General features: G+C 44.6%; 1 protein-coding gene across 5 annotated transcripts; it reads left to right on the top strand.

Moving 5' to 3' along the window:
- Nucleotides 1-10: 10 nt before the first annotated feature.
- On the top strand, nt 11-13617 carry LOC309522294 (adenylate kinase isoenzyme 1-like). 5 transcript variants are annotated; one of them, XM_082205548.1, is made up of 6 exons: nt 2089-2145; nt 4216-4328; nt 5857-6056; nt 9491-9604; nt 11693-11887; nt 13475-13617. In XM_082205548.1, exons 1-6 carry the CDS (start codon nt 2096-2098, stop codon nt 13559-13561), a joined length of 759 nt encoding a protein of 252 aa, XP_082061674.1. In that variant the 5' UTR covers nt 2089-2095; the 3' UTR covers nt 13562-13617. The 5 variants fall into 5 exon arrangements, with proteins under 5 accessions (XP_082061673.1, XP_082061672.1, XP_082061671.1 ...); XM_082205549.1 differs by lacking the exon at nt 13475-13617 and adding an exon at nt 12902-12995; XM_082205547.1 differs by lacking the exons at nt 2089-2145; nt 13475-13617 and adding an exon at nt 11-149 and having other exon boundaries at nt 11693-12136.
- The last annotated feature ends 1057 nt before the right edge of the window (nt 13618-14674 follow it).

A 14674-nucleotide genomic window follows, 5' to 3' on the forward strand; every position in this document is an offset into this window, starting at 1 on the left:
TATTAAGTCCTTTGCAGGTTCTCCATCAAGAAAATAACAATGGCCAACCAGAGAATATTGAGAAGCAAAGCAGCTTGTAAGCCTGATCTTTATTGAACTGTTGCAACAGGTTGCCCCCTTCACACGCAGAAGGAGGACCCGGAACCAAGGTGTGCCTGCCCTTATATAGATATTTTAAATTGCCAGCCCTGGAGTCCAAGACCACCCACAGAAACATCATACATACATCACAGAAGGGGTGTAGCTCAAGACCACCCCCCCCAGACACATCATACCTACATCACAGAAAGGACGGTCTACAACAGAAATCTAAGTGCGTTGTTTACCTCCTGTCTGACAGGTTACCTGTTAACGTTTACTTGATTGGATACCCTGGGGAGCATGGCCAGTCTTTTGTAATGATAAATACTTAATTCCTGAGCCAGGTCACAGGCTCACCCTGTTCATACACAGACATACCCTTAAGACAGGATTTGTGAATGAAAAGACAATGGGGAGGCTTTTCCATTTTCCTTGACCTTCCAGAGAAATCATTTGGTTAGTTTGGGAGTCAAAATGGTTCCAGGGCTGTTTTCCTGTGCTGCTTCAGACATGTGGTTTATATATTTATGTACGTGTTTGCTTGGTACATTTATGAACATTTATTATATATATAAGACCTTAATTTTTTTATTTCAGTAGGCTAGGTGCGAGCACGCGCACACACACACAAATAAATAAATAAATGAGTGGCTGGCACAAAATCTCCTGTTCAGAGACCTGAACCCTGGGTCTCTCAGTCAGACTTTGTTTTAATCACTCCACCACAGTTGTCTGCAGTGCTTTTTTTTCTGGGGGTGGGACGCATATCCTGAAACATTTTGTGAATTTTAAGTTTGGCCTCATTGAGGGGCAATATTTCAATCTGAGTAGGAAAATGAGAGTACCCCTAAACATTTTTAAAGAAAAAAAGCACTGGTTTTCTGTATATCTGTGTACCTCCTTGGCTGGAGAGCCAAACAACACACACACACACACACACACACACACAGGTAAAGGACCCCTGACAGTTAAGTCCAGTCGCAGATGACTCTGGGGTTGTGGGCTTGCGGCACTTATCTTGCTTTACAGGCCAAGGGAGCTTGTGTCTGTCCACAGACAGTTTTTCCACATCATGTGGCCAGCATGACTAAGCCGCTTCTGGCGCAACTGAACACCGAAACCAGAGCAGCGCATGGATCGGCAAGCCCAAGAGGCTCAGTGGTTTATTTTTTTTTTTTTTTTTAATTTTAAAAAAGTTTTTATTGTAATCCAACCTCTAAAAAATACATATACATTGTTAATATTAAAGCAAATCACAAAGAAGATAAAAAGACAATAAAATAGTTCAAAAATCAATATACAATATTTCCGATCCTTGACTTCCCACCACCACGACGAGACCTCTATCTCAACGATATTTACAGCAGTGTCTTATGCTAATCGTCATGTTTTACCTCACAGCTTTTAAATTATACCTACTGTGACTTTGGTGTTTCCTAATGTCATCTCCATGTATGAAAAAAATTTATTCCAATCATTAATAAATTTCGTATTTTTCTGATGCCTAATCTTCTGCGTCATTATTGCTAAGTCAATATATTCAGTTAGTTTGGTTCGCCAGTCCATAATTGTTGGCATGCTGGGGTTTTTCCATTTCTGCGCTAGCAGCACCCTAGCGGCTACGGTTGCGTACTGAAATAAGGTTTGGTCATCCTTATTGATCTCACTACCCGTCATTCCTAAAAGGAATGCTTCGGGTTTTTTTGGGAAGGTGTACTTTAGCATCTTTTTTAATTCGTCATAGACAGAGCCCCCCAAGAGGCTCAGTGGTTTAGACCACAGCGCCACCCACGTCCCTTAACAACACACTTAACATTACCTAAATGTTAAAACGCGAATGTCTTCTTGATGGTGGGCAAGTGCATTTTGATGCGGTTTCAGGTTTACCAGCTGTTAGGTCTATGGTGTGAAGCAGCTTGTTCTTCTTATTTCTTTTGTGTGTCCCTCTTTGATGTGATTGCAAAAGCAAATACCTACAGTATTATCCTATATTCATCTGTCCCACAGGAAAACCATGCAGAGAACTCCTGCCATGAACATGTTTGTGTGCATCTCTGTGCAAAGGTGGGATGTTCCCAATGCACATCTACCCAAAGCCAGAACTTTATAGCTGACGGATGCTTGCATAACCCGCAAAGGCCTTGTGTGCTCTTTGGTGACCAGCACCATTCTAAGGTACTGCTGGGGGATCTCCTGCCCCTGGGCCTGATTAGGCTCACCAAGTCTCTCTCCCCCCCCCCACCAATTTGGTCAATGCATCACCTTTGGCAAGCCACACACACCTGCCCTATAGCTGATCGTAGGAGCCTGCGAAGTACGGTGCCAATCAACAAAGTCCTGTGCGTTCTACATCATCATGGCTTGCCTGAAAGCCCTGTGCAAAAAAGCTGTGTCTACTCACTGTAGATGGTGACAGCAGCCACGAAATTAAAAGACGCCTGTGTGAGCCAGTGTGGTGTAGTGGTTAAGAGTGGTAGTCACGTAATCTGGGAAATCGGGTTCATGTCTCCGCTCCTCCACATGCAGCTGCTGGGTGACCTTGGGCCAGTCACACTTCTGTGAAGTCTCTCAGCCCCACTCACCTCACAGAGTGTTTGTTGTGGGGGAGGAAGGGAAAGGAGAATGTTAGCCGCTTTGAGACTCCTGAAGGGGAGTGAAAGGCGGGATATCAAATCCAAACTCTTCTTCTTCTTCTTCTTGGGAGAAAAGCAGTGACAAACCTAGACAGCATCTTAAAAAGCAGAGACATCACCTTGCCAACAAAGGTCCATATAGTTAAAGCTATGGTTTTCCCAGTAGTGATGTATGGAAGTGAGAGCTGGGCCATAAAGAAGGCTGATCGCCGAAGAATGGATGCTTTTGAATTATGGTGCTGGAGGAGACTCTTGAGAGTCCCATGGACTGCAAGAAGATCAAAAGCATCCATTCTTAAGGAAATTAGCCCTGAGTGCTCACTGGAAGGACAGATTGTGAAGCTGAGGCTCGAATACTTTGGTCACCTCATGAGAAGAGAAGACTCCCTGGAAAAGACCCTGATGTTGGGAAAGATGGAGGGCACAAGGAGAAGGGGACGACAGAGGACGAGACGGTTGGATAGTGTTCTTGAAGCTACCAACATGAGTTTGACCAAACTGCGGGAGGCAGTGGAAGACAGAAGTGCCTGGCATGCTCTGGTCCATGGGGTCACGAAGAGTCGGACACGACTAAACGACTAAACAGCAACCGTCACTTGATTCCCTAGTCTTGTGGGACACTGTGCACCAGGCTCCACAAGCTGTGATTGTCAGGGCTTGAGGAGTCCGGTCTGGAACAGTGCTTTGCAGATCCTGAGCCTAGCAAACTGGTTTTAGAAGAACTTATGCAGGAAGAGAGTACTGAGGACTGAATAACTTTTAAGCAGCCTGATGTAAAGTAAAGGTAAAGGTACCCCTGCCCGAACGGGCCAGTCTTGACAGACTCTGGGGTTTGTGCGCCCATCTCACATCTATAGGCCGGGGGCCAGCGCTGTCCGGAGACACTTCCGGGTCACGTGGCCAGCGTGACAAAGCTGCATCTGGCGAGCCAGCGCAGCACACGGAACGCCGTTTACCTTCCCGCTGGTAAGCGGTACCTATTTATCTACTTGCACCCAGGGGTGCTTTCGAACTGCTAGGTTGGCAGGCAGCCTGATGTAAGAGGGTCCAAAAGCTGTAGACAAGAAACAGCTGAGGGAGGCCAAAGCTGAGACTACTTCCATACTCACCCAATGGCACTCGCCTTGTTCTGCAATGCAATAATAGCAATTGTCAGGATGTAGCCTTCAGTAGCCTACTTCCCACCCCCACCCCCGTGGGAGTTACAATCAAGGAAAGGAGACAGGTAATTCCTTTTCTGCTAGCCAGCTTCAGTTATATCAGATGGTTTATTTTATTCACTATCAAACTGAACACAAAGCCCAGATATGAATGAAATGCCAGTTTCTCAGTTTGTCTCCAACCCTTCTGTTCTCTGTCCCCCTACCAAAGTAGTTCAGTCTAGTTGTCCCAGTTTTGCTTGCCATAAAATCTATGACATCACATGTCTGTGACATCAGAAAGACAGCTCAGGGGAGTCACATACCAGTTAAGCTGAAATGGCCAAATTATTTTTTTATAGGAATTTGAAGGTTGCTGGACCAGTACCTGCAGACCCCTGGATGCCCACAGGGATGGGGATTTGCCAGGGCAGCCTTCCAAAATCCATCAAGCCCTTGAAACGTGAACTACAAGGTAACTGATTGCATTTCTTTCTGTTTTGTGCTTTCTGCAGGCTTTCAAAACAATGTTACCAACAAGCATTCCAGTCAATAGATTTCCCTTAGGTTTTACTCCCAGGTCTGGGGCAGAGAAAGGCATCCACCTCAAACCCTGCCCAGGGCACAAGCCATCAGAAAGTTCTGCGCAAGTTGCAGGAGAATGAACACAACAGTTCTGGTTCATCCAACAGGGTTTGCACAAGAGAATTCTGCAGTGGATAGTGCCCTGTACAGTGCTGGATTTACGTATAAGCTAAACAAGCTATAGCTTAGGGCCCGACTCTCCTGGGGTTCCTCCAAAAAATGTAAAGGGAAAAACACCTGGATGTAAATTTCTAAAATATAAAATAAAAAAGAAATAAAATAAAACCTACATACAGCAACAGTGTTTTGTGTTGTGTAGGCTCCTATGATGTAAGTCATGGGCCCCGCCTGCTAGCCTGCTCCCTAAAATACCACTGGTTTTCTCATTTCTATATGCAGGGTACCTACATTCTGCATATGCAAATGGCTTTAGATACCTATTAGGTCCATAAATTTCCATATAGCATATATTCAACACAAAAAGCAGCGACAATTTGTTGTTGACAAAGGACAGCTGGACATATAAAGGGCCCCATTACCTTCAGTAGCTTAGGGCCTCATCAAACCTCAATCTGGCCCTGCCTGTCGACTAGACCTGTCTCCCATTTCATTACCTTGGAGCCCTCATTTTGCTTCCTGATGCAGTTTTTGCTCCACTCGTGGTAGAGTTTACCTGTTCCTATTCACAAACCAAAGTGGTGTTCTTGCACTGCTAGTTTCAGTGGGGGCTGCTAAGGAGAACGGACTGGTAGCTTGTGCCCCATGTTAATTAGCAATCCATTTGGATTTTCAGTCTCTGGCACTCAACCATTTTGGACAGCCCAACAGAAACTAGCCCAGGCAGAGGCAACCTTCGGCTCTCCAGATGTTTTGGACTACAATTCCCATCATCCCTGACCACTGGTCCAGTTAGCTAAGGGTCATGGGAGTTGTAGGACAAAACATCTGGAGGGCCGAAGGCTGCCTATGCCTGAACTAGCCCTTACCAACCCACCTAATGAGGGACTTGCTGGGGGTTCAAATAGGTGTCTAATGAGGCAGAGAAGGCAGAACCAAAACCTGAGACCAGCAGCGCCTGAGGATGTCATTGCTTCCATGAGATTGAAGACCACTCTCTTATTTATTTCATAACATTGGCACCATCTACCAGCAAGATCTTCACAGTAATGTAGCATCTGCACTCAGCTGTAACACTGTCCATAAATAGTATATTTCAATAGTATATTTAGAAAACAAAAAGGTCTGTAACACAAAAATGTTGAACCTGTGTTTAATGCCTTGAAACCATTCAAAATGTCCCACCTAAGGTGGCCATCCCCACGCGGCTGCCTCAACCCCAGATTGCAGTGATTTAATTCTTGCACCTTATTGCTAAGTAGAAAGTCCCCTTTCTTATACCTCACTTTCTTTCACTGCAGAGAAGCTGCAGAGTCCCATCATCATTTTTATGGTAGGTGGTCCAGGTTGTGGCAAGCAGATACAGGGTCACCGGCTGGCCAGCAAGTATGATTTCTACCACGTTGGCATCGGAGAGCTGCTGCGAGCGGAAGCCAGCAGGCCTACCCGGAAAGGAAAGACCATTAGGGACATCATCCTGAAAGGGGCTCTGGTGCCCTCGGTAAGAAGCCCTCGCACCTGCCACCTGCAGAACCCCTTTCCATTACAGTGGTGCCCCGCAAGACAAATGCCTCGCAAGACAAAAAACTCGCTAGACGAAAGGGTTTTTTGAGCTGCTTTGCAAGACGATTTTCCCTATGGGCGTGCTTCGCAAGACGGAAACGTCTTGCAAGTTTGTTTCCTTTTTTTTAACACCGTTAATACAGTTGCGACTTGACTTCGAGGAGCAACTCATAGAATGAGGTGTGGTAGCCTTTTTGGAGGTTTTTGGTGATTTTTGAAGCTTTTCCAAAACTTTCCCGACACCGTGCTTTGCAAGATGAAAAAAACCGCAAGGCGACAAAACTCGCGGAACGAATTAATTTCGTCTTGCGAGGCACCACTGTAGATTAGATAATCATTTTAAGCACTGTGCATGTTGTGTTTCGGATAATTAAACCCTCAAAGGAGAAACAGAAGGATCTATATGGCCCAGTCACAGCCATACAAAAATAATCAGTGTAAGTAACGTGCTGCCATCTGCCTTATTGCAGGGCAGATTCAAGGGTAAACCATACGTGGAACAAGTCTGCCCCTGCGGCTTTGTTACGCTGCCGTTTCTACGGGGATATACACTCAATATTTATCACTCCTGTTATACAAAAATCTCCAAATGGGTCCGAACTTCAATGTCTAAAACTCCTGGTAGAGGACAGGGATCTAGAGATCACGCCAAGGGTGGCCAAATATTGTGTGACTGCCATAAAGCTTAGGGAACAAGCTGTACTACCAAAACAATTATTTTAAATGACAATTTTAGGCTATATTTTAGTGATCAAGATTTATTTTTATTTTTTTAACTGCCGCTATATCTGTATTTTCTCAGCTATACCCAATTGCAATTCAATGTATACCTGTTGTGTTTTATGCTTTTCCTGATATTGTAAGTGAGCCGGAACTGGTCTGTGACCGTAATAATAAAATTCATTCAATGTAAGTATTAAAAAAGGAACATGCTTGAACTGACATTCTGAATGTGAACAAGAGTAGAGTAGCTCCATGCAATAAGGGACCCTGCTTTATACGGGTCCTGGGCTGCAAGGAAGGTTCTGCTTGCATCCAAAGGAACTTATGTAGAAGCCCCTGCAAACATTCCCTGTGTACCTGGGGAAGGTCAGGGACTTGTATGAAGATATTGGGGGTGGGGCTTGCCTGCACATCCCTCCCCGTCCACACTGTGAGCATGCCTTCTAGTACTAAGGCTGCAATCCTATACAGTGGTACCTTGTTTTGCATACATCTTGTTTTGCATACGTTTTGGATTACAGACATGTCAAACCCAGAAGTGCGTGTCCCAGTTTGCAACCTTTTTTTGGATTACAACCCATTTTTTTTATTACGAATATTTTTTTGGGGGGAGGCCCCATTGGCAAAAGCTCGCCTTGGGTTACAACCTGTTTTGGTTTACAAACGGACCTCTGGAATGGATTATGGTTGTAAACCAAGGTACCACTGCATAACCTTATCTGGAAGTCAAGTCTTATTGACTCAATAGAATTTACTTCCAAGCAGATATGCATAAGTTTATGCTGCTAATGAACTAATACAATTTTTGTGAAAGGTTTATTCCTTTTGATCTGTCTTCCTGAAATCTGTCCATTTGGGAGTTTCAGCAGCAGTAATACATTAGTATCAATGAGAGTTTGTTCCCATTTGAATATAGATGGATTATTTTTTATAAAGAATATAAATTATATTCCTGCAACAATGCTACATAAAATTAGGTGTGCCATACATTATGGCCTCTATGTCAAAACTTCAGCAAAATTCAGTCTGCATATGCCTAGAATTTGGACCAGTGAAATGTTTCGATTTATCTATTACTATTTCACTTTCTCTAGGATCAACTCAGCAACAGTTGTTAGTATGAGACTGCCTTTTGGAAGTTTTGCCTGCCAATGATAGCTTGCTCAACTAGGAGACTGACTGATTTGTCTCTGACTCAAACCCTGAACGTTCTGCCCTGTCCCGCTGAGATCACTAGATTTATATACCAGAAGCAGTTTGCTCTTTTATTCCCCTCTGAGCCCTGGTCCAAATACCTTCAACTCCCATTTTGGCATGTGCTTCAACTAAAACGTTCATCATGCCCCTTGGGCATAGCAAAGTGTCACACGTTGCATTTAGCTAGCATGAATATATACAGTACTTGACATTTTGGGTGGAAATTGGCTGGAAAATTGAGCTGAAATTTGTTGCAAATTTTTAAATCTAATTTCAGTAATTTAATTTTTTTTTTTTTGCAATCTTCTAAACAATGAATGATGCTGGAATTAGACTTTTAAAAATATTAAATGAAAGAAAATTAAGTGTAACAGCACTGAATAGCAGGATTTAGAACTACAATCTAGTGAAAAGTATCTCAGATTATTTTTTTAAATGAACATTTTTGATGCTAGACTTGATGGCCTCTTGCTCTAATTCAGTAGGGGCTCTTATATTTATTTACATCTCTATCCCACCTTTCTTGTGTCATGGAGTTCAAGGAAGTTCCCAAGGGCTCACTCATCCAGCCACTGATCTGACCTGCTTAATATCCGCTTAGATCACACCCTGGGATATTATGTGTGCCATACATTTATAAGGCATCTAAGAGCAAAAGGCTTTAAGGGAGGATTAGACAAAGTCATGGAGAGAATTATGGAGAGCTATGATGCCTAAGTGAAATAGGTAGTTTCAGAGACATCATGCGGGAGAATATTTGCTGCTTTGAAGCAAGGGCAATAAGACTGTTGCTCTCTTGCCTCTCCTGCGGTTTTCCTGAAGGCATCTGGTTGGCCAGAGTGTGAGACAGGATGCTCCTTGTTCCACCCGCATTCCTACAACAATGGGAACACCACTTGATCAGTTCCGTGGCCACCCTTTCAGCTGTTCTTCTGAATAGCAAGAGCAGAAGAGTGTTGATTGTGGAGCACACTGGAACAGAAGTGACAAGTATTGTACTTTCAAGGGGGAACCCCCACCCCCTGAACACAACTGCAGCCGGCCTCTCTTTCTCTCTCTCACACACACATTTTAATTCTCCCTTTCTGAAAGCAACAGTGAAAATCACACTGAATCCAGGGCTTGGTTGCCTTGCTAAGCTCAGACCAGATTCCTGAATTTGCCCAGTTAGTGTTGGCTAAATGTTTATGGCTACTGCTGATGGTTTGCTTGCACGGTACTTCACAAGCAGGCTGCAGTCTAATCTATTATAGTGGGAAACTGCTCCCATAGGTTAGTTCTTTCTGGACTGAAACCTAAAAGGCTCTTTGGAAGGACTTAAATATGGCCAGAGATTGAGACCTTCAGAGGACATCAGAAAGGTGGATGAAACAGCGCTAAGTTGGGTGGTTTATTGTTGTCTTTATCTGGTGTAATAAAGCTCTTTGACAATGGAGATGACTGTCTCTCCAGGGCTACATCTTGGAACTGCTTACTGACAACATGCTAAAAGCCGAAAATGTCAAAGGATTCTTTGTAGAAGGCTTCCCCCGGGAAATCAATCAGGCCAAGCTATTTGAAGAAGTGGTAAGTGTGGCCTCTGAGTGGGAGGTGAAAGGGAAAGAGAGGCTTGACCTGGGCCAAGGAAGGAAATACTCCAGAGGCTCTCAGGTTGAAACGTGCAACATCAAATGGGTAACTTGTGGGTTGGCAAGGAATACATTCCCAATAGTCCAGTGGCTGATTGGTTGCGTGCCAGATCTTTGGGTTCTGTTTCAAACTCAAAGAGGGCTAGGGGGAAGCAGCTCAGTATAGATAGCGGAAATGCAATAATCCTGTGCTTGTAAATTTTTTGTCAGGTCAGATGCTAAATTAAAAGCTGGTTGGAAAGCCACAATGCAAATCCCTAGTCAGGTGATGCTGTGAAAATAAAGTAGTCAAGCCTTGGTTGTTGAACGTAATCTATTCCAGCCCATTCGGCTTCCGAAACGTTCGACAACCAAAGTACGGCTTCCGATTGGCTGCAAGAGCTTGTGGCACTCAAGCAGAAGCCGCGTTGGATGTTCGGCTTCTGAAAAACGTTTGAAAACTGGAACACTTACTTCTGGGTTTTCAGCGTTTGGGAACCGAGGTTTGATTGTATAGCTCAAAGGGTCTGGCCCTTTTTGCCTAGGTTTGTCTTTGTTTTTCAGCTCTCTCACAGGTCTTTATAATTTGGACAATACTTACTACTATTTGCGAGAGGCATTCTATAGAGGCACTCTATCCCTGTCACTGCAAGCTCAGAGAAGTAACTGTACCTCCAAATCATTCTGAGTTGAGAAGTACTAACCTTACCAGACCAGCATGTTGTCACGTAGAACACCACATTCATAACTGTTTTGCCTACAGAAGTTTGCCTATTTCACACCAAATATTAAGTACAGATTGGGTGGGGGTGTCAGCCAGACCAGCAGCTAACTCCTTACAGCTGGATCTCAGACCACATGCTGGACTGTGCCTTGAAGGAAAGTTACCTCCAGAGGTTTCATGTGGCACTTTGCATGAAATAATGTCCAGAGAACAGCACCTGCTTACATGTCCTCCCCCAATCAGCTCCTATTGCTGTGCTGCCCAATACTGTGACCCCCCCATTTTTACCCCAATTATCATTTTGCCCCAAACAATGAATCCATCACCTTGTTCCCTAAATCCTATTGGCTCCTATGAGTTTAGAAAAGAGGTTGGCAACGTAAGGCCCATGGGCCAGAAGCAGCCATCAGGGTCGCTTAACCGGCCCATGAGCTGCCCCAGAACCAACCGCCCACTCGGTGAGTCCCCGCACGCTGCGCTAAACTGGTGCACAGGACTCTTTTCCATAGCTCCAGAAATCGCTTCTGCGCAGGCATGATTTCTGGCATCTGGGCATGCGCAGAAGCGATTTCCAGTGCCACAGACATGATTTCTGGCATTGCGCTGTGCTGGGCCAGCCCTGCCCACGGAGGATCTCCGTGGGAGTGATCCGGCCCATGCCCGGTAAGCCTTGCCAACCCCTGGCTTAGAGCATTAGATGAATTCATGGTTGGGGCCTATCAGTGACTAGTAAATGATGTCTAAATGGAATTTCACATAGAGGCAGTATACCTCTGAAGATCAGTTGCTGGGGGAGGAGAACAGCAGGGAGAGCTGTGGCCTTCATATAGTCTGCTTTTGGGCTTTTACAAGCATCTGACTGGCTTGTATAAGCAATATGGACTTTGATGGGAACGGCTTTCTCGGTGGCTGCTCCCGTGGAACTCCCTTTATAGGCTAGCTCCTTCTCTGCTTTCCTTTTGCCAGCAGGCTTTTGTTCAGACAAGACTTCTGGCCACTAGCTGGTTGTTGTGGCAGTATGTGTCTTCTGGGAGTGGCTGTGCCATATTTTCTCTTTGCTGTTGTGCTTTTAAGTGTTTTCAGCACTGTTTCTACTTAATGTTTTAAAATTTTATATTGTGCTTTTTTCGCTGTATCTGTTTTAATTCATGCCTTGGGTCCTGCACGGAGATAAAGGTGGGATACAAATGAAATGAATAAAGAAATCTCCTCCCTTCCATGCCTGCCCTGAATTCTGGCTAGGCTCCTCAGTTCCTATGCACAACAGCTTTGCACACCCAAGGCAAACCAATTATCAGCCGAGTTGTATGTTTCATGTTGCAGGTGGGGCGTGCACCCAACATTGTGATAGTGCTTGACTGCTCAACGGAGACAATGGTCCAGCGACTGCTGATCCGAAGCCAGATGGGCGAGAGGGTGGATGACCATGATAAAATCATCCAGAACCGGCTTGACACTTACTATACACTGTGTGAGCCCGTCTTCACCCACTACCTACAGAAAAGCCTACTTCGGCATGTAGGTCTCAGAGAACTTGGCTGGGCCCCCTTCCTTGTCCTTTCCCACAGAATCCAGGCCTGGAAGAGGGCAGCTTATTTGATTCTGATGTGGACAAGCAGCCAATGCAGTCCTTTCAGAATGACTCTCTCTTGCCTATTAACAGGGCCATTTGAAAGGTTGTGTCCAATAGGCAGCGAGGCAGGAAGCCTTAAGACAGGAGGTTGGAAACAGCCATATTAGACCCCAATCTTCTTATTTCGGGGAGGTCTTCCAGGGAGGTCTTCTTCCTCAACCAAGTAATAGGATCATAAGCGGAAGGGCCCTCTAGTAGATCATTTGCTACAATTCCCTTCCTTGAAGCAGGATGGCAGATATCAAAGAACTTAAAACGATGCTGTCCTGTTCATCCTTGACTACCACAAAATGATTTCCCTTAACTTCTTCCAGTTTGCCACTAGCAGTTTCTCCTGATTTTGAATGTTGTGTCGAAGTGCAGTTTATCTTGGACACTCATCAGAACTGCCAAGAAGAAGAGCTGGTTAGGTACTGCACCAGGTCTGCTTCTTGCTCTAAAGAAGCCACTGAAAGCTGCTTTCCAGGAGTAGCTCTATCTGATGAGCGCTGCCAGGGTGGGTTGCCCCACTCCCCTTAGATGCCCAAGGGAAGCTGAGGAATGACAAGGATACACCCCCCTTCTAGAAGGGAGCAAAGCCCCATCCGTGCTGATGACAAAGACTAAGGCAAGGTATAAAATCCAGTTGGACCTCTTTAACAAAGAAACTCTTACAAAATAGTGAGAATGTTTTTGAGCTCTCCAGAATTCATTAGGCTGGTTGTTAAGCAATGAAGGGTTTAGGAAGAAAAAAAGTTGGCTCAATGGAATATAAACTTTATGGCTACTCCGTTGGTTTTAAATATGTTAACTCCTTCAAAACTTCAGTTCAATCGGATTAGGCTTGATTTGGTATTGATGGTTTTGAAGATGCACCTCAATATATTACTCAACTGGATTTTTTGCATCTCTTCTTCTAGGTCAACAAAGGTTTCTTTGCTTTTTGTATGCCATTTTGTCACATGTGAATTAAGCCAAACAGAATCTAAGCAAAAAGTAAACTTCTTGCTCTAGGGCAGCTGGGGTCAAGGAGTATTTTTGTCTCCCCCGTTAGCTGTGACAGTAGATGTCGCCTGTTTTGCACATTAAGTTAAACTGAGCAAAGAGGCTACGGTTAGGGACATGGGTTTGTGTGTTCTTTCACCCCATGAGAGAGGGCACAAAACACGTTTGGCCCCCACAGCAATTTGCTTCTTTTTCTTATCTGTGGGACTATCCCATGGGAAAATTTTAATAGCTGCACCAAGGTCTACTGATGGCCATACCTACTCCAAGCCTTCCTAAAACTGGGCAGGCTTCCTTTCATTGTCAATGTCTACCCCAGCGTGGGGGTGGGTCAGCAGCAAGTGTTTTCTGCTGCGTGCTTGGCATAATTCCTTATAAACAGAGGCATGCTCAGGCTTTCTATACACGGTGGTAGCAACAGAAAAGTCTCCTCTGTAAGTAGTTGGCTCCAGATGTGCCCAAGAGCTCTTCATTCGATTTATTTACAGATCCTTGGGGAAGAACCACCAGACACCATTTTTACCAAATCCTGCAGTGTAGTCGATGAAGTGATAAAGGCAGCTACCACCAAATAAAGTGCAAAGCTAGGTATCTCTACGTAAAAATAAAGATTTATGCTGCTGGTCCATCACCATGTCCTTTGCAGGATTTTTTTTTAAGTCTCAGAGCTAGTTCACACACACATATACGTCACTTGATGACTTGCAGCTTAGTTGCAAATTCCTTTGGAAAATCGTGTGTTATGATGGTGCATTCATCAATCAATGAACATGTATGTGTTTAATACCCCTTGGCTAGCAGGGCCCAGTGCAGGCCAAAGGATGCAGCTCACAAAAATGCCCAAGCCACATGGCTAGCACCTACTTCAACTGATCACAGGGCAGTAACTAGCACAGAAACATCCTTACTGTAAATGGAAGATGTGATACATACTGATAGTTTCTTCAGTAAGTACCTACTCCCCTTCATTTCCTGCTACAGTGGGCCATTCACACCTGTTATTAGCTGCTGTATACAGTGAGTGTTTTGCATTTCAAGATCAATAAAGACCAGGCTGTTGCACCATGCTCCAGCAATCCTTCTATGACTTTTCTTCTGAGTAGGCAAAGCTGAGCCAAGGGATTAGAAACTTGTAAAGTTACCAAGCAGTCAAGAGGTTCTACAACTGGCACTGAAGCACACTAGGAAGATAAATGCAGGCATGCTTCACGTAATTCCTGTCATGTAGCCATGTGTCTGTCCATCTCCCCCTTTAATAGAGATTCCTTCTCCATATATATTTCCTTTTGAAAGTTGTAAAAGGAAATATATGTGAAGAGGGAATTAGAAAGGGGTGGGTGGATGGACACATGGCTATCCAAAAGGCTATGTAGTGCTTTTTAGCACTGAGTGCTTACTCCAGCAACAAAGGATCTCTTACACAGCCTACAACTGAGGATGTATGGGAGACTAGGAATAGCAAGCAGCTCAGCAGAACAAACGCCATCAGCAGCACTTACGACAATCCTCCCCATTTCCCCTTTGTATAACCTGACACAGAAGAATAAGAGAACCATTGCATCCAAATACAAACAAGTGTTTTGCACTGGCTCAACCCCTGGAGACCTGAGAATACAGTGGTGCCTCGCAAGACGAAAAGAATCTGTTCTGTGATTCTCTTCGTCTAGCGGTTTTTTCGTCTTGCGAAG

Source organism: Podarcis vaucheri (assembly GCF_965113315.1).
Source record: "Podarcis vaucheri genome assembly, chromosome: 17".
NCBI lineage: Eukaryota > Metazoa > Chordata > Lepidosauria > Squamata > Lacertidae > Podarcis > Podarcis vaucheri.